Source organism: Macaca fascicularis, chromosome 14 (assembly GCF_037993035.2).
Source record: "Macaca fascicularis isolate 582-1 chromosome 14, T2T-MFA8v1.1".
NCBI lineage: Eukaryota > Metazoa > Chordata > Mammalia > Primates > Cercopithecidae > Macaca > Macaca fascicularis.
In genome coordinates this window covers 112,858,090-112,885,370 of record NC_088388.1, presented here as the reverse complement: position 1 = coordinate 112,885,370, position 27,281 = coordinate 112,858,090, and the positions used below count along the sequence as shown (strand labels likewise).

At 44.9% G+C, this 27,281-nt stretch overlaps 1 protein-coding gene across 1 annotated transcript in view; it reads right to left on the bottom strand.

Moving 5' to 3' along the window:
- Window positions 1-595: 595 nt before the first annotated feature.
- Window positions 596-27,281, bottom strand: part of HTR3B (5-hydroxytryptamine receptor 3B) — a 39,216-nt gene continuing 12,530 nt past the window's right edge. The window contains exons 2-8 of the mRNA XM_005579689.5: window positions 19,398-19,442; window positions 18,958-19,067; window positions 18,362-18,531; window positions 17,722-17,879; window positions 7,310-7,520; window positions 5,700-5,882; window positions 596-4,553 (exon numbers count right to left, since the gene is read on the bottom strand). Coding sequence (XP_005579746.3) covers window positions 4,318-4,553; window positions 5,700-5,882; window positions 7,310-7,520; window positions 17,722-17,879; window positions 18,362-18,531; window positions 18,958-19,067; window positions 19,398-19,442 — 1,113 coding nt within the window. The 3' untranslated portion in view covers window positions 596-4,317. The remainder of the gene's footprint in view (window positions 4,554-5,699; window positions 5,883-7,309; window positions 7,521-17,721; window positions 17,880-18,361; window positions 18,532-18,957; window positions 19,068-19,397; window positions 19,443-27,281) is intronic.

The window sequence follows — 27,281 nt, the reverse complement described above, 5'->3', positions numbered from 1 at the left end:
TGGTGCTGGCCAACTTTTCCAGAATTCCGAAAGGGAGGAGGGCATAATGAGTCATGTCCGACACCCCCTTCCCATCATGGCCTGAACCCCAGTGGTTCAGGTTAACTTTGGGATGTCCTCACTGAAAGGATGGAGTCCATTCAGATGGCTGGAGGGCCCTTAGAATTTTATTTTTGGTTTGCAATGTCATTGCTTCAGGACGCAGACCTGACACTGGGGCTTTGAATGAGTTCTGGGCTGCAGTTGAAATTAAGGCCACTTGGCACTAGACAGAGGAAGTGCACACGGGGACCAGTTTGGTGGCCAGGCTTCACTCTTAAAGGGCTGCTTGTTAGAGGCTGATGTAAAGAACCTGCGCAGTGTCACCTGAGAATGGAACAAAGGTGCGTTGCATGTGAGACGAAATGGGAAGTCCCTTTGGCAACCCATGCCACACAAGTTTCTCTGTAAGGAGGCATGTGACGGCTTCAGCTCTTGGCCTTTGGATCCTATAATAGTGGAACAACTAGGGGAGTACCAGAGCCCATGACTGGATTCTGAAAGAGGGAGCTGGAAATCGGATCCCACACCAAAACTCAAAACTGGAGTCCATCTGTTGATAGGAAGCAGGTCTTATCTTTATTTTGTGATACATTATTTACTTTTCAAAGCATTGTTCAATACATTCTTTCATTTTGATCCTCATAATTCTGTGAGAGGGGTAGAGTAAATATAAACATTCCCAATTTCAAATAAGGTAAATTGAAGTCTGAGAAATTAAGCTCATGGAGGTCCCCTGGCTAGAAAATGGCAGAGCCAGGACCACGATCATCAGGACTCCTGACTCTGACACTGGTGCTTTCTCCAAGACGTAGTTGGGAAGGAGAGAGACCCCACAGTGAGGAGTTCACCACAGGCCTTTTCCTGCTTTCCTCCTCTGTTAACTGGAGGAGGAAGTAGAGAAAGCCAGAATCGACATGGATGGGAAGCTAAGGGGCCATTGGGACCGTGATGCCTAACTGAGCACATCAAAGCAGAGGAGGCCAGCAGTAGAAAGTAGGAAGTGAGGAAGGAAACAGGTGGAGGTTTGCATGGACACTTCCTGTTCACAAACTTCTTATGTTCCTCATTTCATTAACAGCAGCAGTGGAATTTCATGGACAATTGGCGCTGAGCACTAACTGGGAGGTAATGAGAGAGGGAGGATGCAGGTAAAGGCTGTTTGAATTTAAATTCTTTTTCTTCGGGGGGATGGAGGGGGGCAGATTTTTCTAAAGGCAATTTTAGTGCTGGAAAAGGTTTCTAGCAAACAGCTTTTGGAGTTTTGCGTCTTCTGCTGACAGCGTTAGGACTGATGACTATCACACAGCCCACTGTGTTCTGTCGACTTTTAGATGATGGCACCAGATAAGAGAGAGAAGGATGCCCAGAGACTGGGGGTCTGACCTTGGATAGATTTTGCCTCTCAGACGTGGGAAAACACACTAGATAGTTGTCCACTCATCAGCAGTGAGCTAGAATGAGTCTCCCGGCAATAGTTATTGCAGAATCACCATATGATATAAAACTCTGTATGGACCTGGGCATAGATGGGGCATTAAACCAGAAGGAAAAAATAGGGTAACTATTCTAGGAGTGTGTTGTCTATATGACAGATCACAAACACACACACACGAAGGCATAAAGCATTCAAAGGGAGAAGGATATAAGGTAAGGTAAGACTAAAGGTAGAGATAAGTGGGGAGTCGGGGTGGTCAGGTGAAAAGGCTGTGGGGAAGAAGGCTGTTTTGAGCAAGGCTCTAGGACAGAGTTGAAATACAGATTGCCGAAGCAACAGAAGAATACGTCAGATAGAAGTAGAAGCTTAGATGGAAATAAACCCTTTCCCGAAGAGGATGGCAAGCGGGTCGGCTTGGCTGGATTGAAGAGACTGTGATAGAAAACAATGGAAGAGGCAAGTAGAGTCAAATACAAAAAGAAGGCCATTTTGTGGGAGGGTTGAATTCTAATCTTAGGATTCAGGTTATGAGGCCACAATACACATTGGTCTACTAGAGAGTATGAGCTGGAAGTTGATTAGTTACCCAAGTGCCAGGGTGACCAGGACCCTCCTGTTCTGGATGGGTGAGTGTGGACATAGATGGGAAGCTAAGGGAGCATCAGGACTGTGATGGTTAATTTTATGTGTCAACATAGATAGACCATGGTACACAGATATTTAGTCAAACTTTATTCTCTACGTTTCCAGGAAGGTAATGTTTAGATGAGATTAACACTTAAATCAGTAGATTCTGAGTAGAGCCGGTTACTGGTTATAATATGGGTGGGCCTCATCCAATCAGTTGAAGGCCTTAATAGAACAAGACTCACCTTCCTGGAAGAAGAGGAAATTCTGCCACTTTTGGACTCAAACTGCAACTGTTCCCCAGGTCTCCAGCCTGCAGGCCTATTCCGCAGATTCTGAACTTGCTAAACCTCCAGAACCATGAGTGTTATGGGCTGAAATATGTCCCCTCTGGCTGCTCCCCACTCCCCCAAATTCATATGTTGACATCCTAACCCCCAGTACTCAGAATATGACTGTGTTTGAACATAGGGCCTTGAAAAAGTACTTAAGGTTAAAAGAGGTCACTAGGATGGACCCTAAGCCAACAACACTAGTGCCCTTGTTAGAGGAGAAAATCTGGACACAGACATGAGCATCCACAGAGGAAACGTCATGTGAAAACACAGCAAGGAGACATCAGCCTGCAAGTAAAGGAGAGGGCTCAGAAGAAAGCCACCGTGTTTGCACCTCGATCTTAGGCTTCTAGCTTCCAGACTGGTGAGAAAATAAATCTCTCTTAAAGCTACTTAGTGGGTAGTATTTCCTAGCTGACTAGTTCAGGGACACTGGATTATAACTTCCTTGAAGCAAAGGACCGTGGACCATGCCTGTCCTCCCTCTCCGTGCGTTGCCCCTTGTGTGTGGACTAAATGATGTGCTAGACTGGGCTTAGAAGCCTTGGCACCTGCTGGTAAAATACAAAATATTAGCCGGGTGTGGTGGCGTGCACCTGTAGTCCCAGCTACTCGGGAGGCTCAGGCAGGGGAATTGCTTCAACTGGGAGGTGGAGGTTGCAGTGAGCCAAGATTGTGCCACTGCACTACAATCTGGTGACAGAGCAAGACTCTGCCTCAGAAAAAAAAGAAAAAAGAAGCCTTGGCACCTGGGTTCTCTCCAGTGGGGATGCACTGCTGAGGAGGCACAGGAAGAGGGTGAAGGCAGCGGACTTAGCTGGGAAGTGGTAACAAGAGCCTCAGAAGGTGAGGGCTATGGCAGGAATTTTATGCTCTGGTTGGTTGGTACCATGTTGACCATGGGAATCACATCGAGTGAATAATAATCTGTACTGACTTATTTTGTATTCTCTGGTGTGCCTAACATAATGCCTAGGACTTAATCAATACTCAGTAAAGGTTTTGTTGAATGGGCGACTGAATAAATGGCCAAGGCAGGGCTGGAAAATGGAACCATCTTATACTTTTTAAAAAACTGCTTAAGCGTACATAAATGCATGTGTGTGCCTAGAAATTTTCCGGAAGAAATTACTAACAGTGGTTACTCTGGGTGAGTGGACTGGGATAAGAAGGAAAGTTAACTTTTTTACTGTACACTCATACTGTTTATACATTTTCATGAACATATGATTCTTGGCTCACACAGCAGACTATTAGGTGTATGAACCTGGACTCAGTGGAAAGGCAATGAAGGCAGAAAGCCTTTTATTTATTTATTTTTTTTGAGACAGAGTCTTGCTCTGTTGCCCACGCTGGAGTGCAGTGGTGCAATCATGGCTCACTGCAGCCTTGAAGTCCTGGGCTCAAGCAATCCTCCCACCTCAACCTCCCAAGTAGTTGAGAGTACAGGCATGAACCACTACGCCCAGCTATCTATCTATTTAATTATTTATTTATTTATTTATTTATTGGTAGAGATGGGGTCTCACTATGTTGCCCCAGCTGGTCTTGAACTCCTGGGCTCAAGCAATCCTCCTGCCGTGGCCTCCCAAATCCCACCTCAACCTCCCAAGTAGCTGAGAGTACAGGCATGAGCCACTATGCCCAGCTATCTATCTATTTATTTATTTATTGGTAGAGATGGGGTCTCACTATGTTGCCCCAGCTGGTCTCAAACTCCTGGGCTCAAGCAATCCTCCTGCCATGGCCTCCCAAAGCATTGGGACTATAGGCAAGAGCCACCACACCCGACCCAGAAAGCTTTTTAACCCACTGTTATTCCCCCTCTTCTCTCTCTTAAATGCCAGCACAATTATTGAGATCAGAACACTTCAGTCTTCACACGCCACCCCACAGTGCCCAGAGGGAGCACAGAGTAATGGTGTAGAGCCCCAGCATGAAAAGGTAGCTTCGGAAGAGCAGTCGGTCAAAGCGGGACAGGAGGACCAGCCATTCTGCCTCCTGTTGGTCTGTCTGGTCCTGAGTTTGGAGGTAGTTGCTGATACATTGAAGCTGCGACCAGATTTCCTTCAGGGTTCCTGGCTGGGCCAGGTGCTCTCCATAGAACGAGGACTCTGCATGATGGAGGAAAACACCCTGGGTGAGCCAGGGACTACCAAGATCCACCTGGACTTTCTCTTGAAGCTGATGGCCTCATCCTTCAAGGACAGTTGTGGGTGAAACTGAGCAGTGGGTTGTGTTTGGGTTGGGTACTCTCCCCACCCGATTAGGGGAGGCAAGATTGTACTGCAGGAAGCCTCGGAGAACACGTCAGAGCTGTATTATGTAAGCAGGGTGTATGTGTGCTGGATCCGTTCAGGAGATTTTCTGAGCTAGAGGTCAGCCTAAATGGACTCAGTAGGAGCTTTAGGGGCTGGGATGATTCTTATACTTGTTCACGTTAAGCAACTAGAACCTAAATGTACACAAGCTCCATGTATGCATGTGTGCATGTGCATGCCAGCACTTTCCTATTCTGAAATCAATGACTCAGTCACTTTGGGTAATTGGTTAAAACTGGGGATAAAAACTGACAAACAGGTCAGGCACGGTGGGCTCATGCCTGTAATCCCAGCACTCTGGGAGGCCAAGGTGGGCAGATCACCTGAGGTCAGGAGTTCAAGACCAGCCTGGTCAACATGGTAAAACCCTGTCTCTACTAAAAATACAAAAATTAGCCAGGCATGGCGGCACACGCCTGTAGTCCCAGCTACTTGGGAGGCTGAGGCAGGAGAATAGCTTGAGCCTGGAAGGCAGAGGCTGCCGTGAGCCAAGATTATGCCATTGCAGTCAAGTCTGGGCGACAGAGTGAGACTGTTAAAACAAACAAAGAATAACTGAGGGCCTGAACTTCAAGCCAAAATTAGACTTTCAGCTGAGCGCTGTGGCTCACACCTGCAATCTCAGCACTTTGGGGTGCAAAGGAGGGAAGATCGCCTGAACCTAGGAGTTCGAGACCAGCCTGGGCAACATGGCAAAACCCTGTCTCAAAAAACCAAACCAAAAAAACCAAAAAACAACAAAATGAGACTTTCTAGAAAGCCAGAAGGAGGCCGCCTTCAGTCTCCAGAGAGATAATATAAAATGCCACACCCAGGTTAAGAAGCAGTTGTTTTAGATTTTTCACATAAGCCAACGCAATACCTAGTACATCACCAACGGGAATGAATTTTTAAGGTGATCAATCCAGACAGGGGAGAAGCACAAGGCTTCTCACATACCTGTTATCAGAGCACGCTGGGCCCTGGGTTCCACTCTAGGCCTGTCAGCATCGGTGTTCCCTCGAAGGCACAAGAAGGGCTGCTGCTGTCCACCACGCCGCTCATCGTGGAGGAATTTGACCAACACGATGGACTTAGCTAAGCTGAGAACTAAGAAGGCCATGCAGATGCTGAAGAAGTGACCTGAGAGAAGCCAGAAGAGGTGCAGTTAGCCTCCAGTCTGAAATGCAGCATCAGATTTTTTTTTTCTTTAGGGACAGGGTCTTGCTCTATTGCCCAAGCTGGAGTGCAGTGGTGCAATCATGGCTCACTGTAGCCTTAACCTATTGGGCTGAAGTGATTCTCTCCTCAGCCTCCTGAAAAGCTGGGACTACAGGCATACACCACCACACCAAGCAAATTTTTTTTTTTTTTTTTTTTTTTTTTTTGTAGAGACAAGGCCTCACGGCCAGATGTGGTGGCTCACACCTGTAATCCCAACACTTTGGGAGGCTGAGACTTTGTGATGCACTTTGGGTGGATCACAAGGTCAGGAGATCAAGACCATCCTGGTCATCACAGTGAAACCCCGTCTCTACTAAAATACAAACAATTAAACGGGCATGGTGGCGGGCGCCTGTAGTCCCAGCTACTCCGGAGGCTGAGGCAGGGGAATCGCTTGAACCCAGGAGGCGGAGGTTGCAGGGAGCGGAGATCACGCCACTGCACTCCAGCCTGGAGACAAAGCAAGACTCCATCTCAAAACAAAAAAGAGAGAGAGAGAGAGAGAGAAGGCCTCACTATGTTGTCTTGAACTCTTGGGCTCAAGCAATGCTCTCACCTCAGTCTCCCAAAGTGTTGTGATTATGGGTGTGAGCCAATGCATCTGGCTTGTTCTTTTTTTTTTTTTTCCTTCCTTCCTTCCTTCTTTCCTTCTTCCTTCCTTTCCTTCTTTTCTCTCTTTCTCTCTTTCTTTTTCTCTCTTTTTCTCCCCTCCCCTCCCCTCTCCTTCCCTTCCCTTCTTGCTGTCACCCAGGCTGGAGTGCAGTAGTGGGATCATAGCTTACTGCAGACTCAAACTTTTAAACTCAAGCAATCCTCCTGCCTCAGGTTCCTGAATCGCTGAAATCAATGACTCAGTCACTTTGAGTAATTGGTTGAAACTGAGGATAAAAACAAACAGGCCAGGCACGGTGGGCTCATGCCTGTAATCCCAGGACTCTGGAAGGCCAAGGTGGGTGGATCACCTGAGGTCAGGAGTTCAAGACCAGCCTGGTCAACATGGTGAAACCCTGTCTCTACTAAAAATACAAAAAATTAGCCGGGTGTAGTGGTGTGCACCTATAATCCCAGCTACGCGGGAGACTGAGGCAGGAGAATCACTTGAGCCCAGGAGGTGGAGGCTGTAGTGAGTATGCACTGAATGCCCTGTTGATTTTTAAAATTTTTGGTAGAGATAAGGTCTCACTATGTTGCCTAGGCTGGTCTTGAATTCCTGAACTGAAGTGATCCTCCTGCCTTGGCCTCTTAAAGTGCTGATATTACGGGTGTGAGCCACCATGCCTGGCCAGCATCAGATCTTTCACAGGGGTCAGGTAAGATGAGTGTCCAGTGACCCCAAGGCTGCTTACCAATCAGAGGGGTGCTCCCTACACTCCGTGGCACCTGGTTGGACATGTTGACCCTGAAGACGGTGTAGCCCACCAGCACACTGGTCTTGAACACAATCCTGGCTTGGCAGTTGGGTGGCATGTAGAAGCTCCCCAGGTCCACCAGCATGAGAAAGATGCTAGGAATCAGCAGACTCACGACATAGACCAGGGGGTGTCTGCGCATCACCACCTGGCCAGAAACAAGCGATCTGATGAAAAGAGGGTCTAGGCCAACAGACTCAGATTTGGCCAAATTCACAGCCAGGAATGCTCCCCAAAGGCCCAACATTTTTGCATCATGTGAAAAAGTCTGTGTAACTTATCTTAGAAATATGTTTCAGGTTACTTTTTGGTTTAGAAAAGAGAAAAAAATCCTTTAAATTTTACACAGAGCTAATATTAATACTATTAATAGTATTAACAGTTATAATAAGAAGCAGTAGCTAGCATTTACTTACCACTTGCTGTGTGCCAGGCACCAGACTCAGTGGCTCATAAACTTAACTTATTCAATCTTCACAACTTTAAAGGCTGGGTATCATTAACTTCATTTTACAAACAAGGAAACTGAGTTTCAAAGAGGTTGGATTCCTTGTTTAAATTTACACAGCTGGTAAGTGAGAAACTGTTTTGAAACTAAAATCTTCCTTCTGAAACCATTTATTATGCAATATATTGTATTACTTTGTGTGTGCGTGTGTGTGTGTGTGTGTGTGACGAAGTTTCACTCTTGTTGCCTAGGCTGGAGTGCAGTGGCGCGATCTCAGCTCAACCTCCACCTCCCAGGCTCAAGCAATTATCCTGCCTCAGCCTCTCGTGTAGCTGGGACTACAGGTGTGCACAACCACGCCTGGCTTATTTTTTGTATTTTTAGTAGAGACGGGGTTTCACCATGTTGACCAGGCTGGTCTCGAACTCCTGACCTCAGGTGATCCCCCTGCCTCGGCCTCCCAAAGTGCTGGGATTACAGGTGTGAGCCACCGTGCCTGGCCTATTATATTACTTTTTGGTCTAATATATCTCCTTCCTTGGATTCTGAGCTCCTTACCACCTGTGTGTCTATTATTCTGGGCGAGAAAACTTGCACAATTAAATTTGGAAGTTTGAAGAGGGCTCAATAACGAGACTATCTGCAAGGTGTGAGCAGGCTATAGGGAAACCACAAGATGCAGGGCAGACCCCAGGGCTTTTGGGGGACTGGGTGAGCTGTTAGCACCCTTAGGCCTGAAGGAGCCAAGGGCTGGCGTGGTGACCAGACGTGAAGAGAAAGCTGTGCAGAGGCTGCCAGACAGGACCTGTGCTTTTCTCTTAGTCTGCCTGGTGTTGACTCCACTGGTGTTGGTGGAAATGGAGAGCTAAGTACCCCCACTCAGCCCTCCTCCCATCTCCCGCCACTGCTTCCCCTGCCCACTCCCTCTCCCCACTGGCCAAACATGACCAGTGGTCCCATCTTTGCAAGCCACAGCTCTGTGTCCAGGAGTACAGATGCAGGGGGTGGAGGAGTGGGTCTCAGTGGAGGCCGCCTGAAGCTGTCCTGCTGGCCTGCACCGTGCTGGCCACACAGAGCTGCTCTTGTAGCTTGGAATTTGAGTCTCATAAAATTACTAATATTGTTGCCAATTTTTATACCTCACTTCTTTGAAATGATGATGGACAGTGTCTTTAATAAGCACATACTCTATTCTCATCCTTCGTAAAGAGAAACGGGTGAATGGCAGGGCTGCTTCCCCACTACGGCCTGGACTCTCATCTCATCCCATCTCTGGGGTAATGATAATCCCCCAAGGGGCCAAAAATAAGACCTATCTTATAGTGGGCATTCAATAAATGTTTATGAAACAAATGAGTATTCTGGGCCCTTTGCTGTTGGATTTGGACAAAAATAACATTTGAAATCTCCCATTTCTCTGATTCACCAAACAATGAACTGCTCAATATGTGTCAGATAGTGTGCTGGACACTTTCACACATATGGTGTGATTTATTTAATCCTCACTGCAAACTTGGTAGGTAATAGCCTCCATTTTATAGCTTTTCAAAAGGAAAACTGAGCCCCCTGAAGTGGGTAAGTTGAGTAAGGGACAGAGCCGGGATGTGCCCCCATATCTTCTGATTCCAAGCCCAGTGCTTTTTCCCAGGACAGGATAGCTACAACTCTTGACCTGACTCAACCTCTCTGAGTTGAGTACAGGGTTCTTATCCTTCATCCTCATCTCCCACCGGAGAAGAGTGTCACAAAGAAATGAGCTCAGGGAAGAGATGAAGTGCAGAGACCAGCGATGGAGCAGGAGGTGCTGGGGGAAGAGCTTGACTGGGGGAGATGAAACATCGCCTTGCTGATAAGAGTGGGGGCTCTCCAGCCATTGGGTCTGGGAGCATATCCTGACTCTGTGGAGCTTGGCAAGCCAGAGTTGTTTGGCATATTGTCGTCTGGCTGTTGTCATTCGCATTAAGCCATAATTGGCTGCAAAAGCCTAAACCAGAGCGTCACTCACTGCTTTGCAATAATTTGGTTAAAACACATTTCTGCCGGGCGCGGTGGCTCAAGCCTGTAATCCCAGCACTTTGGGAGGCCGAGACGGGCGGATCACGAGGTCAGGAGATCAAGACCAGCCTGGCTAACACGGTGAAACCCCGTCTCTACTAAAAAATATAAAAAACTAGCCGGGCGAGGTGGCGGGCGCCTGTAGTCCCAACTACTCGGGAGGCTGAGGCAGGAGAATGGTGTAGACCCGGGAGGCGGAGCTTGCAGTGAGCTGAGATCCGGCCACTGTACTCCAGCCTGGGCGACAGAGTGAGACTCCGTCTCAAAAAAAAAAAAACAAAACACACATTTCTACCAAAGTGCAGTCAACAAGAAAAGCAACAACAAAATTAACTGTCATCAGCCTGCACCCCTCTAGCTCCTGTCATCATGCAGTGACTGAGATGGCTGTGGTTAGGTGGGGGCAGGAAAAAGGGAGTCAAGTGGCCAGAGTCCATGGGGGTTTTATGTTGTGACCCAGTCTGGGCTGTTGGTGATCTAGCCTTGTGGTGTCAGGGTGAGGGGGTGACCACGCCTGCTGATTCTGGAGGGTAGAAATGGGAACACTCCCTAGCGACTTGGCAGATACTACACAAAGGGGAAGAAAAATATAAGCAAAGTACAAGAAGGCACGTTGGTTAAGCAGAAAAAAGCCCAGACTCAAAATCAAGGGGACAGGCCAGGTGTGGTGGCTCAGACCTGTAATCCTAGCACTTTGGGAGGCCGAGGCGGGTGGATCACTTGAGGTCAGGAGTTTGAGACCAGCCTGACCAACATAGTCAAACCCCATCTCTGCTAAAAGTACAACAATCAGCCAGGTATGGTGGCGTGTGCCTGTAGTCCCAGCTACTCAGGAGGCTGAGGCAGGAGAATCGCTTGAACTCAAGAGGCGGAGCTTGCAGTGAGCCGAGATCGCACCGTTGTCCTCCAGCCTGGGCAACAGAGTGAGACTCTGTCTCAAAAAAAAAAAAAAATCAAGGGGACAGAGTTCCTGAGCCCCTTGATTCCAGGTGTCTACATGGGCTAGTTTAAGTCCTCCTGGATGATGTAGTCAACCCCTCCATGCCTTGATTTCCTCCTTTTTCAAAAAGCAGTTTACTTTTGCCTTGAAAATATCTTGGGTACAACTGAGATGAGCAGCTGTGCTCTCTACAGAAAGTCCCTATGTAAAGAAAACAAGCTGAGATGACACCTCTCCACCCAGAGGCTGACACAACAGTAAATCTATGTCTGGGACAGAACCAGAGATGGATGGTGTGGCCCCTCAGGGTCCCTGATTTCCAAGAAAGTGCAGGTTTATCAGATTATGTGTTCCCCGAGAAATCATCTGAGGGAGAGCTGTGGAAAGAGCTAAGAGGTTAGGAGGTAGGCGGGCTTTGCGGATATGGAGCCCGTGTAGTCACACAGAGCCTGCTCTTGAAAGGGTCCTGCACTTGGTTTAGTGCTCTACTGGTGCTATTTTGAAATTCTTAATAATGTTTGAATAAGGGGTCCTGCATTTTCATTTTTCACTAAGCCCTGCATATTATTAGCTGACCCTGTCAGAAAGATAGTCCTCACTGGATGTCAACAGTAAATGAAGGCAGAGGGAAAAGACACAGGGACAAGGGTGGACAATTAGCTTCTGCTGTAACATAAAGCAAAGACATCTCTCATCTTTGTTTGGCTTATAGAATCGTAAAACTAGATAGACCTTCCAAAACCACCTCATCCATTCTCCTACCTTTAGGAAAGATGTTCACATTTCTAAGACACACGAAATAGTACATATAGTTTCGGTTTTTGGTTTTCTTCCAGAAGAAAGAACCCACATTTTTCTTGTGGTTGATTTAGGTGGCAATGTTGCCTATGGACTAATTTTTTTTTTTTAGACACAGTTTCGCTCTTGTTGCCCAGGCTGGAGTACAATGACACAATCTCAACTCACTGCAACCTCCGCCTCCCAGGTTCAAGCGATTCTCCTGCCTCAGCCTCCTGCGTAGCTGGGATTACAGGTGCCCACCACCACGCCCAGCTAATTTTTATATTTTTAGTAGAGACAGGGTTTCACTATGTTGGCCAGGCTGGTCTCGAACTCCTGACTTCAGGTGATCCACCTGCCTCATCCTCCCAAAGTGCTGGGATTACAAGCGTGAGCCACAGCACCAGGACTAGACCAATTTTCCCTGCAAACCCAGTGCAGCCTAAAGAAACTCTAGTTTTCAGAAATTTTTTGTTTTTATTATCTCCATTGGATAATCAGAGCCCTTTATTCCTTTGTTCAATAAACATTAATTGAGCATGAACAGGTTGTCTGGTACTATCCTAAATACTGAAGTTAGTACCATTAATAAGACAGTTCCCTGCCCTTATCCCATCTTGTAGGATCAGGAAGCAGATTCTGGTGATTGTTTCATGAGTCTGTTGCGGGAGAGAAAATTTGCCCCAGAATGGACCATAGTCAGGGTCCATACCTGCTTTAGATCATTTAAACAATGAGATTTGGGACTTTTTGAGTTTATATCTAGATGATATTTTGGACTTAGAGTTGACACTGGAATGATGCTGGGTTAAACTTTGGGGGATGTTGGGATGGGGCTGAATGTATTTGTATGTGGAGCAGAAGTGGATTTTGGGTTGCAGACTCTACTAGGTTGAAAAGGGCCCCCAAGAATTCATGTCTTTCCTGGAACCTCAGAATGTAGCCTTATTTGGAAATGAGATCATTGGAGATGTACTAGAGCAGGATGAGGTCATACCAGAGTAGAGTGGGCCCTCAATCCAATGTGACTGGAGTTCTGATAAAAAGAGAAGAGACACGCGTGGAGAAGGCCATGTGAAGATGGAGGCAGAGATGGGAGCAATGCATCTGCCAGCCAAGGAACACCACCGGTTCCTGGCAACCACCAAGGGCCAGAGGAGAGGCAAGGTGCAGCTTCTCCCTCAGAATGCCCACAAGGAACCAACCCTGCCCAAGTCTTGATTTCAGATTTATAGCCTGCAGAACTGCAAGAAGATGAATTTCTGTTGTTTTGAGTCACCCAATTTGGGCTACTTTGTTATGGCAGCCTCGTGACACTAATACACGTGACTTGCCAAGTAATGCACAGTGGGCGAATGGCAAAGAATGGACCGGAATATACTGCTCTGCCTTTAGTTGTGTGTCAGCATAATATAGGATTAGGCACATAGTTTCTGGAGTCAAGTTGCCTGGGTTCAAGTCCAGGCTCCACCAGTCACTTTGCACCCTTCTGTAAGTTACTTAACTTCTCTGCACCTCAATTCATTTATTTGTAAAAATGCAGATACTTGGAGCACCCATCTCCTAGGGATGTGAGGATTATAGATACAAACTCTTAAAATGCTGCTTGGCATAGAGTAAGTGCTCAGCTTTGTGGTTATTGCTATTGTGTCTCCCTGGGCAGATTTTGGGGATCTGTGATAGATGTCAGGAACCTTCATTTATTCATCATTATGCCCTAAGTGTTCACCATGGAGCCTGGCACATGGTGAGAACCCGAAAGATGTTCGTGGAATTGTATTGCAGTCTGGTAGTAGTGCTACTTTTACTTCCAATATAATGGAAATGTGGAGTTAGCCCGAATGGGAGCTATCCTCTTGAGATCAGTCTTTCTGAGGGTGACCTCTCTGCAGATCATGCAAGAAGCAGTGACTCCTGCTTCTGCTAAGTAGAAGGCATGTCACCTGCTCAGTGAGACACTGCTCTCTGCAAAACTGCCCCTTCCCACAGCCCATCATTTCTAATGGACTAAAGGAGCTGGTGCCTTTAAATTCCACAGAAAGGGAAGAAAAAGCACTTTAGTTTCAGTCCATGTTCCCCATTAGACACCCTTCAGGTGTTAGCAATATTATGCCACAATTTCATTATCCATTAAAGCCAGGTAATAATAAGTACACAAAGGTATTTGGAGCCTATTGATGTTAATGAAAGAGATCAATCTAATTCAGAATGTGTGTGTGGAGAGCTCCTTGGAGATGGAATAGGCCCCAAGGTTAGCCTCTAATTGCCTCCTTGATGGTAGACCCCACCAGTACTCAATTTTGCATGACCGTCTTTATGACATAGTTGGAATTTTGACGCCCAGACTCCGCTTCATACAGAAGCCCATTTTCCTCCTCTCCAAAGCCCCTCCCAGCATTCCCAACTCAGAAAGAACAGGAAAGTTACTGCCATTTAAGCACCAGAGTCAGAGTTTCTTGGATCTAGACTATGGGTTGCACTGAATGAGCAGAAAGTCAGTCCGTGAGTCCCAAATCACTTGAGTGACCCAGAAAGGATATCTGGGGCTCTAAATTCTCTCTCTCTCGTATTATCTGCTGGCACTTAGAGGGATCTTATCTTCTATCAAGTTTATGAGCTGCATTCAATAAGTATCTCAACAAAGTTACTCCACCTAATCTAGAAAAATATTATAACAGAAAAAGAGGATAAAGGCATTTCTTTCCCAAATGCCCCTTTGCATTTTCTAGGACACCCTGTGGGCACCCCAATTCCTGCCCAAATAAACACTTTACTTGGTGTGAGGATATCTGTGGTTGGGCTCGGTTTAGTTTCCACAGCTGTCCACCCTTTTCCATCCAACACGAGTTCCTAAATTGTATTCCTACCTCCTCCCACTTCTACCCTCATTCTTTAAAGAAAAAAAAAACCACTGCCATGCAAAATCAAATGCTCACCCTGCTGTTTCTGGGAACCAGCACCTCCAATAAGATATTGGAGGAAACCTCCCCTCCCATGGCTGCTGGACCGGGTCTCAGGCTGTGCACAGACATCTTTGTAAGGAGAAGTGCCTGTGCTCTGGGCCCCCTGTGGGACGTAGCCCGACTCCAAAGCATCCGTGGTGTCCTCTGATAAACAATTTGTGTCCCAGAGTCGGCAGCTATGATTGCACATTAGCTGAAACTCATAGGGCATCCAGAGCACTTGATTTAGGATAAATGGCAGCAGTGTACCTCAGGCCAAGGGTAAGGATGAATTTAGAATAGATTATTGCTTCTCCTGCCTTCCCTACCTGTCCCCAACCTCCTGCTGAGCAGCCTGGACTGAGACACAGCCGGCAAGTAGATTAAGAGGAGATGGTCCTTTGCTGTCAGGACCCTGGCAGGCCCAGTGTTGGCATAATAGAATCAGGCTCTGAATTTCACATCACTGGCCAATGGCTGTTGGAGGAAACCCAGGTGCCTTGGTTGCTAAATTCAGAGTGGGATGTCCGGTATGGAGTAAGAGAATGAGCCTAGGCGCCGTGCACAGAGCAGAAATGCATGGAGGCTGAGCGGGGTTGGCAGGCAGAAAACTGATCGTCACTGAATCCACTTTTAGTCTTTCTGAAGCTGCAGAATTGCTCCTGAGTCTGGCTTCCTGCCCCGCCAAATATGATCTGTGACTCTACTCAGGATTCTCTCCCTACTCTGCTCCTGAGGACCAGGGCGGAAGCCAGCCCTGCTAGATAACCCACGTCCACCCCCAGGGCAAAAGGACCCATAGAAAAGTTCCAAGAGCATGAAATTAAATTGCACCTGCCTCCAGCACACTTCCACTTCAACACGTACCCAGGGGGAAGCATGGTAGTGAGGAGAGCAGAGGAACTGGACCATGGCTCTGAGATCCAGGGAAGCCTCCCCTCCATTAAACAATCTTCTCACTGTCTCTGTTCATCATAATTAAAATGGGGATAGTATATAGAAAACCTTCAGCTGCTGTTGACGAATTAACATTTAGGGTGAAGGAGGGCGACATGTAACTACAAATAATAGCTGCTCTATGGAGAGAGAGAGTGTGTGTGTATGCACATGTGTGCCTGTGCATGCAAGCTCACGCCTTGTTTACCTGCCCCATCTCTTGCCTGTGTTTGTCTCCTCCGTGCAGTGTAGGTAATGGTGTGTGCAGTGTTCTCAGGAGCGCTTGGTAGGTGACTATGTTCCACCTTGCATGTGCTACTCCTTCACATTTCCCTTTAATGCTCTCCATTATTCGGGCTGCATTAATAATGTTTGCGGGCTGATATCTTTAAAATTAATGAGGTGTTTACTCTTAGCCAAGAAACTCATTGAAATTTAAAAAAGAAAAAAAAAAACTTGCTTGCTTTCCTTCCCTTTTCCTCACAAGAAAAGTGGACAAACAGCCCACATTGCAAGCTTTGCTTAAAACCGAGCAGAATTCTAGGCAAGAACCCAAAGCCCACCATCAGGAGGGTATGAGTTGCGATTAGCTGCTAGCCAGCATTATACATCAGTCAGGTTCAAACCACAGCTGTGTCTAAGGGGCCCAGATTTAACAAGAGCTTTGCTGGAAAGCTGTGTACACCTTTAACCAATTGAGGGATACCTGTAACCTCAGTAATAGTTCCTTCCTTCCTTCCTTCCTTCCTTCCTTCCTTCCTTCCTTCCTTCCTTCCTTCCTTCCTTCCTTCCTTCCTTCCTTCCTTTCCTTCCTTCTTCCTTCCCTCCCTCCCTCCTCTCTCTCTCTTTCTTTCTTGCTTGCTTGCTAGCTTTCTCTCTCTCTCTCCTTCCTTCCTTCCTCCCTCCCTCCCTCCTTTCTTTCTTTCCTTCCTTCCTTCCTTCCTTCCTTCCTTCCTTTCTTTGTTTTTTTGACAGAGTCTCCCTCTGTCACCCAGGCTGGAGTGCAGTGGTATGATCTTGGCCCACTGCAACCTCCACCTCCCGGGTTCAAGCGATTCTCATGCCTCAGCCTCCTGAGTAGCTGGGATTACAGGTGCACACCACTACGCCCAGCAAGTTTTGGTATTTTTAGTAAAGATGGGGTTATGCCATGTTGGCCAGACTAGCTGGAACTCCTGACCTCAAATGATCCACCCGCCTTGGCCTCCCAAAGGTCTGGGATTACAGGCATGAGTCACCGCACTCGGTGAATGATAGTTTATTTCATCACCACCCCTTAGCATATCCATTGTACCAGAGCACCGTAGTCTAGTCTAAATTTTCCTTCTTATTCCAGAGGTATGTTTTTAGGATAATTCACCTTGAGTGCAGTCCTGACCCACCTGTGGTTTCTATTTTTCAACCGAATCCATTACTTGGCATGAAGGACCACCATCCCCTCACTACCACCACCACTAGCTGACTTTTTGCAGAAAAGAAGAATGCACTGCTAATATACTAATGATGTAGTTTACCAGTTGTGTGAAATTGCTGCAGACCACATGTCAAAACAGTTTCCCAGGGGGCCAAAGAAAGGAGAATGGCTGCCTCTGGAGTACAAATCAGCAGGCTTCACTGTCCTGTATCCCACCATCCCCCAGTTTCATGGCGGACAAATTTCGCTATGAACAATGCAGCCAAGGGCATTCCCAGGGATGCCTTGGAGGAGTGTGGGTTCCCATCATAATTTTGAGGAGTTAATTGTTCCCTCTGATCCAGAAGCTACCAGTGGTTTCTATGGGTCTTATTGGCTAATCCCGTAAGATATTCAAGTTAATAATATTTTCATATTATGCATCTGCATCTGGAATTAGTTGATAATTTACTCAATAAAAAAAAGGACAATAATGTTGATGAGAAAGTCTTCCCAATTTGTTGTTGTTGTTGTGTGTGGGTTTGTCTGTGTTTTTTCTGAGTAGCAATTAGAAGCCATAATGTGAGTATGTGTGGAAAGATTGGAGGATTCCTGGTGCAGGGCATGCTTCAGGCCTCTGGTGTCTGTTATCTTCTGGAGGGGCCCAGCATCTCCCACTGAACCTCTGTTCTGTGAAATGCTGGAATGTGAGTGGATGCTCAGAGCCCGCTGAAGTCCCTGTTCTTCGGTGATCATGAATGAGAACATGCAATAGAGCAGAAATTCCTCAGCCCAAGAGAGAAGGCCAAAGGCTGTGGAGAAGCAGGCAATAGGGATAGGTAGTAAAGAACCTACATTAAACTGAATCTGTGCAAATCCTCCAGCGCTGCTCTGCAGGATGCTGTATGTGGAGGACACAGATAGAAGTTCCCACTCACTGTCATTCAAAAACACCTTTTTGTCACGCTTAATGTCTTCGGGGCTCCTCAGAAAGGCCAGGTCTACGTCTTCCACTGCAAACAACAGAAACGATTGACTTTCCCAGAGAGAAAGAGATGCCAACATCCACCCACTTTTCCAGCTCCCAATTTGAATCCTTCCTCTTTCTCCTGCCCCCATAGGCACAGTCTCCTTGGCCTTATTTGAATTAGGGGGTAGGGATGCGGAATAAAATCTTTCTAGTCACAAAAAAAAAATAACAACTGTGAATTTATGGCTTGGAATACACTCTCTGTAGAATGATGGAGCTTGTCTGCGATTTCTATAATATTATCCATGGCAGTAGAGGCTTGACACTGTGTTTCCAAAACAACCACAGGGGGCTACAGCGTCATACTTGGTCTGGATTACAGCAGGAACCAAAAAACTGCAAGAAGAGATTCTGATTTTTAAATAGCCAATTATCTGCAAGAATAAAATAGACTTGAAGGATAGTATAATATCATTTCACCTACGTGTACCAACCCAGCATTGATGGGTATCTCTCATGGTTTACCTGTATGCAGAATGCTCTTGAAGGTTAGGCTGCAATTCTGGACATCAAATGGAAAAGCATATGTCTCTAAACTGCATGCGGAGACCACCTGGATGGGCTTAGAGTTCTCAATGGTCCCAGATGAGTTCACATAAACATAGGGAAGGTCGGGGGATCTTTCAACGTCCATGCTATACGAAACACAAGAGAACTTGTTGTCACAGAGAGGACGTTGGTCATTTCAAAATATAGACAGGATGATTAGGAGATGGTAGTGACCATGAGGTCCATGACCAGCCTAGCCCTGCAAAAACACAATCGCATTTTGCGTGAGATTATTCACCCCGGCAAAGATGAGCTTTTCAGTGACAGCCTCGTAAGTTAGCTCATTTGCTGCTATAACAACACAGACATAATAAGTAACCTCAACATTAGTAACCAGATCTGTATCTTAAACAACATCAACACATGGCACTTCTAACCTGAATACTCCCAACGATATGCTCCCCTTCAACTTGAGAAGCAAAAATGAGCAACACCGACTGAAAGTAAGCAGTGACTGGCCTGACTATGCCAAGGAGTCTACACGCCACAGAAATACACACTGGCACACTTACAACTCATTGATGATGATATCCGGGGCCCAGATAGCACTTAGAGGTAGGGAGATCTCTCTAATCTCATCAAACAGGCTGGAGTTCCAGGATAAAAATTCATCATTCCAGACCTGTTAGGAGTAGCCAAAAAGAAAACTTAAATCAAAATGGGGCAATGTCTGCCTCAGTAAAGAACTAAAGAGACATTTGGATTAATAATCCAACTAATCAGCCACTTGGTTCGATCTGTTAGAGAAAGGACTTCCCATCTGAATGCTAAAGATGGTAGTCCCAACCAGAAACCAGGGCCATACATCTTAAATGAATTACAATAAATTAGGTCTGCTGCAGATCTAAGGAACTAGAAATATAAAGATAATACCTATTTCTTAAATAACTATATTTTGCAGCAGATCCAGATCAGGAGTGCAGTATATTTAGAAGGAAACATAATTATTTACCTCCCGGTACCATACACTTGTCTTTAATATTTGATTCTCTGCATCCTGCAAGGCAAAAATAAAATCCACACCAAATCTTAGAATGTCAATAAATCAAAGGCCAATTCAGCAGTAAGGCAATTCAGAAGAAGAAAATCAAGTCTAACCAAATAATGCTGACATTAAAAACATTACCTAGACTCTTCAATACCTAAGTATTCTCAGTTCTTACTTATCATGCACACCTGTTGCTATAAGCTTTACTATATTATCTACGACAAAACGGCACTTTGCCTGCCCTTGACATTTTGAATGATTTGCTAATCTCTTTCCCACTCTAATTAGTTACTCTACCATTAATCAGACTAAAAAATGTTATGTAGTCTTAGTAATTTGGGGCTAAAAAGATGAGACCAAGCTTTGATTTGTAATCAAGATATTATTCATAATCTCTCAATGAGTGTTAGCTCAACTGTTATTGGCAGCCATTCCTGTTAAGTTACCGTATGTTTGGATTTCTCTGCTTATAAAACAGACTGAATGAACTTATTATAAATGAAACATATTTTAGATGATATAATAAATGTGATTTCCCATGTCTGTAGTGAGTCCATGATATTTTTAAAAGACCCCCAAAAACAGCAATTCAAAAAACCCTCCTGGCTGGGCACGGTGGTTCATCCCTGTGATCCCACATTTTTGGAGGCCGAGACAGGAGGATCCCTGTGATCCCACATTTTTGGAGGCCAAGACAGGAGGATTGCCTGAGCTCCGGAGTTTGAGACCAGCCTGGGCAACACAATGAGGCCCTGTCTCTACAAAAATATTAAAAATTATCCAGGTGTGGTGGCACACAACTAGTGGTCCCAGCTACTTGGGAGGCTGAGGTGGAAGGATTGCTTGAGTCCAGGAGGTCAAGATTGCAGTGGGCCATGTTTGTGCCACTGCACTCCAGCCTAGGTGACAGAGAGAGACTCTGTCTCAAAAAAAAAAAAAAAAAAAAACAACAACCCTCCTCACCAATTTTTTCATATCTAATCTAGTAGAGAACATTCTGAAACTCTGATGTTCTTAGGAATTTTTTAAAAAGGGATATCTCACACCGTATATAAACATTAACTCAAAATGAATCATACACCCAAATGTAAGAGCTTAAACTATAAAACTCTTAAAAGAAACCAAAGGAGTAAGTAAATCTTCATGACTTTGAATTAGGCGATGATTTCTTAGACATGACAACAAAAGAAAAATAAATGAGACTTCATCAAAATTAAAAACTTTTGTGCTTTAAAGAACACCATCAAGAAATGAAAAAGACAACCCACAGAATAGGAGAAAATATTTGCAAGTCACATATCTGCTTAGAGGCTTGTATCCAGGATATAAAGCATTCCAGCAACTCAATGACAACAAAAGACAAGCAGCCCTGTTTAAAAATGGGCAGACTGGGCGCAGTGGCTCACGCCTGTAATCCCAGCACTTTGAGAGGTCAAGGCAGATGGATCATGAGGTCAGGAGATCGAGACCATCCTGGCTAACACAGCAAAACCCCGTCTCTACTAAAAATACAAAAATTAGCCAGGCGTGGTGGCAGGTGCCTGTAGTCCCAGCTACTCAGGAGGCTGAGGCAGGAGAATGGAGTGAACCCGGAAGATGGAGCTTGCAGTGAGCTGAGATCGTGCCATGGCACTCCAGCCTGGGTGACAGAGCAAGACTCCATCTCTAAAAAATAAAAATGAGCAAGAGACTTGAATAGACATCTCTCTAAAGTAGGTATACAAATGACCAATAAGCACATTAAAAGATGTTCGAGGCCGGGCGCGGTGGCTCAAGCCTGTAATCCCAGCACTTTGGGAGGCTGAGACGGGCGGATCACGAGGTCGGGAGATCGAGACCATCCTGGCTAACATGGTGAAACCCCGTCTCTACTAAAAAATACAAAAAACTAGCCGGGCGAGGTGGCAGGCGCCTGTAGTCCCAGCTACTGGGGAGGCTGAGGCAGGAGAATGGCGTAAACCCGGGAGGCGGAGCTTGCAGTGAGCCGAGATCCGGCCACTGCACTCCAGCCTGGGCGGCAGAGCGAGACTCCGTCTCCAAAAAATAAAAAAATAAAAAATAAAAAAATAAAAGATGTTCGAGGTCACCGCTATGGGCCAAACTGTCCCCCCAAAACCCATATGTTGAAACCCTAACTTCCAAGGTGTCCATGTTTGGAGATAGGGCTTATAGGGAGTAATTAAGGTCAAATGATGTCATAGGGATAGGACCCTAATCTCATAGGATTGGTGGCTTTATAAGAAAAGGAAGAGAGAAAGATCTCTCTCTACCATGTGAGTACACAGTGAAAAGGTGACCATCTGAAAGTCAGAAAATGGCTCTCACCAAGAACCAAATCAGCCAGAACCTGATGTTGGACTCCCAGCCTCCAGAACTGTGAGAAATAAATTTCTGTTGTTTATGCCACCTAGTCTGTGGTATTTGTTATGGCAGCCTGAACTTTCTAATACAATCACTAATCATTTGGGAAATGCAAATCATCAAAACCACAATGAGATACAAACTCACACTCATTAGAACGGCTACTGTTTTTTAAAAAGCAGAAAATAACAAGTGTTGGTGAGAATGGGGAGAAATTGGGACCCTTGGGCACTGTTGGTAGAAATGTACAATGGTGTGGCTGCTGTGGAACACAGTATGGCACTTTCTTAAAAAGTTAAAGATGAAATTACCATATAATCCAGGAATTCCACTTCTGAGTATATACCCAAGAGAACTGAAAGCAGGGCCTTGGACAGATATTTATACACACATGTTCATAGCAGCATTATTCACAATAGTCAAGGGGTAGAAGTAGCCCAACTGTCCACTGATAAATGAATAGATAAGCAAAATGTGGACTATACATAAATTGGAATATTATTCAACCTTAGAAAGGAAGGAAATTCTGACACGTTACGACATGGATGAACCTTGAGAACATGATGCTAAGTCAAATAAGCCAGTCACAGAAGGACAAATACTGCCTCATTCCACTTAAATGAGGTACCTAGAGTACTGAAATTCATAGAGGCCAAAAATAGAATGAGTTGCTGGGGTGAAGAAAGGGAAAGTTATCATCGAATGGGTAAAGAGTTTCAGTTTTCACTGTTCACAATAGCAGAAACATGGAATCAACCCAAATGCCCATTAATGATAGACTGGATAAAGAAAATGTGGTACATATATACGATGGAATACCACACATCCGTAAAAAAGAATGAGATCATGTCCTTTGCAGAGGCATGGATGGAGCTGGAAGCCATTATCTTCAGCAAACTAACATAGAAAGAGGAAACCAAACACCACATGTTCTCACTCATAAGTGGGAGCTGAACAATGAGAACACAGGGACACAGGGAAGGGAGCAACACACACTGCGGCCTGTCAGGGTCCAGGTGTGGGGAGGGAGAGCATCAGGAAAAATAGCTAATGCATGCTGGGCTTAATATCTAGGTGATGGACTGATAGGTGCAGGAAACCATGGCACACGTTTGCCTATGTAACAAACCTGCACATCCTGCACAGGTATCCTGGAACTTAAAATTAATTAAATTAAGTTTTACAAAAAAGAGAAAACAGGGCCGGGTGCGGTGGCTCACGCCTTGTAATCCCAGCACTTTGGGAGGCCGAGGTGGGAGGATCACCTGAGGTCAGGAGTTCAAGACCAGTCTGGCCCATGAAACCCCGTCTCTACTAAAAATACAAAAATTAGCCGGGCATAGTGGCACATGCCTGGCATTCCAGCTACTCAGGAGGCTGAGGCAGGAGAATTGCTTGAACCCAGGAGCAGAGGTTGTAGTGAACTGAGATTTAGCCACTGCTCTCCAGCCTGGGCAACAAAGCGAGACTCTGTCTCAAAAAAAGAAAGGAAAAACATATACTCTAAAACACATTTGTCCAGAATATCAATTCTATAAGAAAACATGTGCAGAGAAGAGTAAAAATTAGCAGCAATGGTTGTTTTTATAATTTGAATTATGTGAATTTTTTCCTCTATGGTCTTATACTCTTCTGTATTTTCCACATGTCTACAATAAGTATATTATAATCAGGAAAAACATTAGTATTATTTATTAAGTTAACAAGCTGTCCCACAAAGAAATATGAATGGCCAGTAATCACATGAAAATGTTTAACCTCAGCAGTAATAAAAGATGGAAAGAATGCTCAAAAAAAGAAAAACAAAAAAAAGAGTTTCAGTTTTGCAAGATCAAAGGAGTCCTGGAGACTGGATCATGGTGATGATAACACAAGAATGTGAATGTACTCAATGCCACTGAACTGTATGCTTAAAAAGGGTCAAGATGATAAATTTTATGTTGTGTATTTTATGACAAGTAAAAATGATAATACAAAGTGGGTAAAGGATTTGGCTATATATTTCTCCTAAGGAGATATATAAAGGGCCAATAAGCACATGAAAAGATGCTCAATAACATTAGTCACCAGGGAACTGCAAATCGAAACCACAACGAGATACCACTGTATCCTCACTAAGACAGCTAAAATTAAAAAGACAGACAATAACAAATGTTGGCAAGGATGTAGAGAAGTTGGAGCCCTCAAATATTGCTGGCAGGATTATTAATTGATTCAGCCACTTTGAAAACCAGTCTGGGCTGGGCTCGGTTGCTCACGCCTGTAATGCCAGCACTTTGGAAGGCTGAGGCAGGCAGATCACCTGAGGTCAGGAGTTCGAGACCAGGCTGGCCAACATGGTGAAACCCCTGTCTCTATTAAAAATACAAAAATTAGTTGGGTGTGGCGGTACACGCCTGTGATCCCAGCTACTCGTGAGGCTGAGGCATGAGATCACTTGAACCTGGGAGCTGAAGGTTGCAATGAGCCAAGATTGTGCCACTGCATTCCAGCCTGGGTGACAGAGTGAGACTTTGTCTTAAAAAGAGAGAGGAGAGGAGAGGAGAAGAGGGGAGAGAAGGGAAGAAGAGGGGAGAGAAGAGGAGAGGAGAGGAGGGGAGAGGGGAAGAGAGGAGAGGAGAGGAAAGGAGAGGAAAAGCAGTCTGGTGTTTACTCAAAAGATTAAACATACATTTATCATATAATGCAACAATTCTACTCAGAAGTATATAACCACGAGAACTGAAGACATAAGTCCACACAAAAAACCTGTATAAAAATATTCATAGCAGCATTATTTGTGATTGTTAAAAAGTGAAACCAATGTATTGACTGATGACTGGATAAACAAAATGTGATATATCCATACAATCGATTATACAGCAACAAAAAGTAATAAAATACTGATGCATGTGACAACATGTATGAACTTTGAAAGCACGCTAAGTGAAAGAAGTCAGTCATAAGAGACCATTTATGGTATGATTCCACTTATATAATATGTCTAGAACAGGCAAATCTATAGAAACAAAAAGTAGAGTGTTTGCCTAGGGCTGCTGGGGGTGGAATGTGGAGTGTGACTGCTAATGGATATAGGGCTTCTTTTTGAGGTGATAAAAATGTTCTGAAATTAGATAGTGGTGATGGTTGTGTAACTCTGTACTAAAAAACACTGAATTGTATACTTTAAATTGGCGAATTTTGTGGTTGAATTAAATCTCAAAAAAACTGCTATTTTAAAAAATGTTTAATAAAGAAAAGGGCAACCATTTTTGAAGACATTTCCGGTAAATTTATAAGAAGGCTGATGCATACTATTAAAGAACTCTCCTTGAACTCTTTTTTTTTTTTTTCATTTCTTTCCATGTATAATCCATCACTAAAAACTGCATCCTTAAAAGAGAATAAAAGGATTAAAAAAACACAAGATGAAGAAATAGGAAATAAAATGTGTAAGACCAGCCTGGCCAACATGGTGAAACCCCTTCTCTACTAAAAATATAAAAATTAGCTGGGCATGGTGGTGGGAGCCTGTAATCCCAGCTACTTGGGAGGCTGAGGCAGAAGAATCGTTTAAACCCGGGAGGCAGAGGTTGCAGTGAGCCGAGATGGCGCCACTGTACTCCAGCCTGGGTGACAGAACGAGCCTCTGTCTCAAAAAAAAAAAAAAAAAAAAAATTGTAAAACATTTCCCTTGCTGATTTAGGTTCAAAGCTCAAGAGTCATTTAGGTAACATTTGTATTTCTGTAATATTTAGTACAATACCAAATTTCAGTACATAAAAGTGTTTAGGAAGTTGATGGCATGGAATCAACTAACAGCTCTGTTTTCCTCCCCAGAACTGGGTATAAGAAATTAAATGGCCGGGCGCGGTGGCTCACATCTGTAATCCCAGCACTTTGGGAGGCCGAGGCGGGCAGATCATGAGGTCAGGAGATCGAGACCATCCTGGCGAACATGGTGAAACCCCGTCTCTACTAAAAATACAAAAAGATTAGCCAGGCGTGGTGGTGGGCGCCTGTAGTCCCAGCTACTTGGGATGCTGAGGCAGGAGAAAGGCGTGAACCTGAGAGGCGGAGCTTGCAGTGAGCCTATATTGCACCACTGCACTCCACAGACTGGGCTACAGAGCCAGACCCCATTTCAAAAACAAAACAAAAAAAAATTAATTGTCCAATTATCCAGCCACATAAAAGTCCATTTTCTTTGTGCACAGGGTCAAGACTATGTACTACTCTGGAGAATTCAGACTGGGTAGGGAGTCAGAAGGCACCACTGATACTATTGCCCATGTTGATGGCGCAGGTGGAATTGTGCAGTACACAGACTACACAGTGGCTCTGCGCCAGGTGGCATCATTTGAAAGAGAAACAAGAAACTTTTTAAAATTTCCCCTTTTTATAATCAAGAAAGCAAATTACTATCAAATAAGCATTATTCTTTCTCTTTGAGAAACAGAAGGCATTAGGAACACATAGATACGTAGTCGCCCTGCTTTAGTGGTTCAACAAGGCCTGGTCTGAGTGAACTTGCTCTACAGATATTTATGGAATTTAAATAGATACTTGGGAAAGGCAAGTTTTAAAGTAGTATAAAAAGTGAAAACCTTGAATTCACAAGTATTTCCCCAAGGAACAGCTTGGACCAGATGGACCAGAGGGGACTCCCAGACAAGACTGGCTCAACAGGAGTCCTGGTGGTTAAAAACAAAAGCCTCTAATGAGAGCTCAGGATTAGGTGACACCACTTCCTGGCTTTTTTTTTTTTTTTTTTTTGAGACAAGGTCTTGCTTTGTTGCCCAAGCCAGGGTGCAGTGGCACAATCATGGCTCACTGCAGCCTCAACCTCCCAGGCCCAAGTGATCCTCCCATTTTAGCCTCCCAAGTAGCTGGGACCACAGATGTGCAACACCATGCCCAGCTAATTAATGTATTATTATTAATTTTTGTAGAGATGGGGTGGTGCTATGTTGCACGGGTTGGTCTCAAGTTCCTGGACTCAAGCAGTTCTCCCACCTTGGCCTCCCAAAGTGCTTGAATTACAGGTGTGAGCCACCGTGCCCAGCCTTCGTTGCACATTTTACCAACTGAGAGATCATGAAACAGATTATGTCTCACCCACTAAAGCACAAAAGTTTCCATTCTAGGCTTGGTTGCAATCAGTGAGGTTCCCCACAAATAAAAAGAAAAGTTCAAAATGCAGTTTATATCACTGAGATATATAGTAGTTGACTATGCTTTCACAAGAAATACATTTTTATGTCTATTCAAAGTTCTTACCAGTTTGTTTATTACTGTCATACCCCATGAATGTGTCTCAGTGATTCAGTCATATGGCTGGGAGGAGGGTCTCTGTTTTCATGTTTCATTTCACTATCATTTTATCCAGTTGATTCTTCTTAACTGCCATATTGATGCCTTAGCTTGTTTTTCACTTCTTGCCCATTGCTTTGCCACATTACATATAACAATGATGTTAAGAATTTTTTTGTAACATTTTATGGGGGT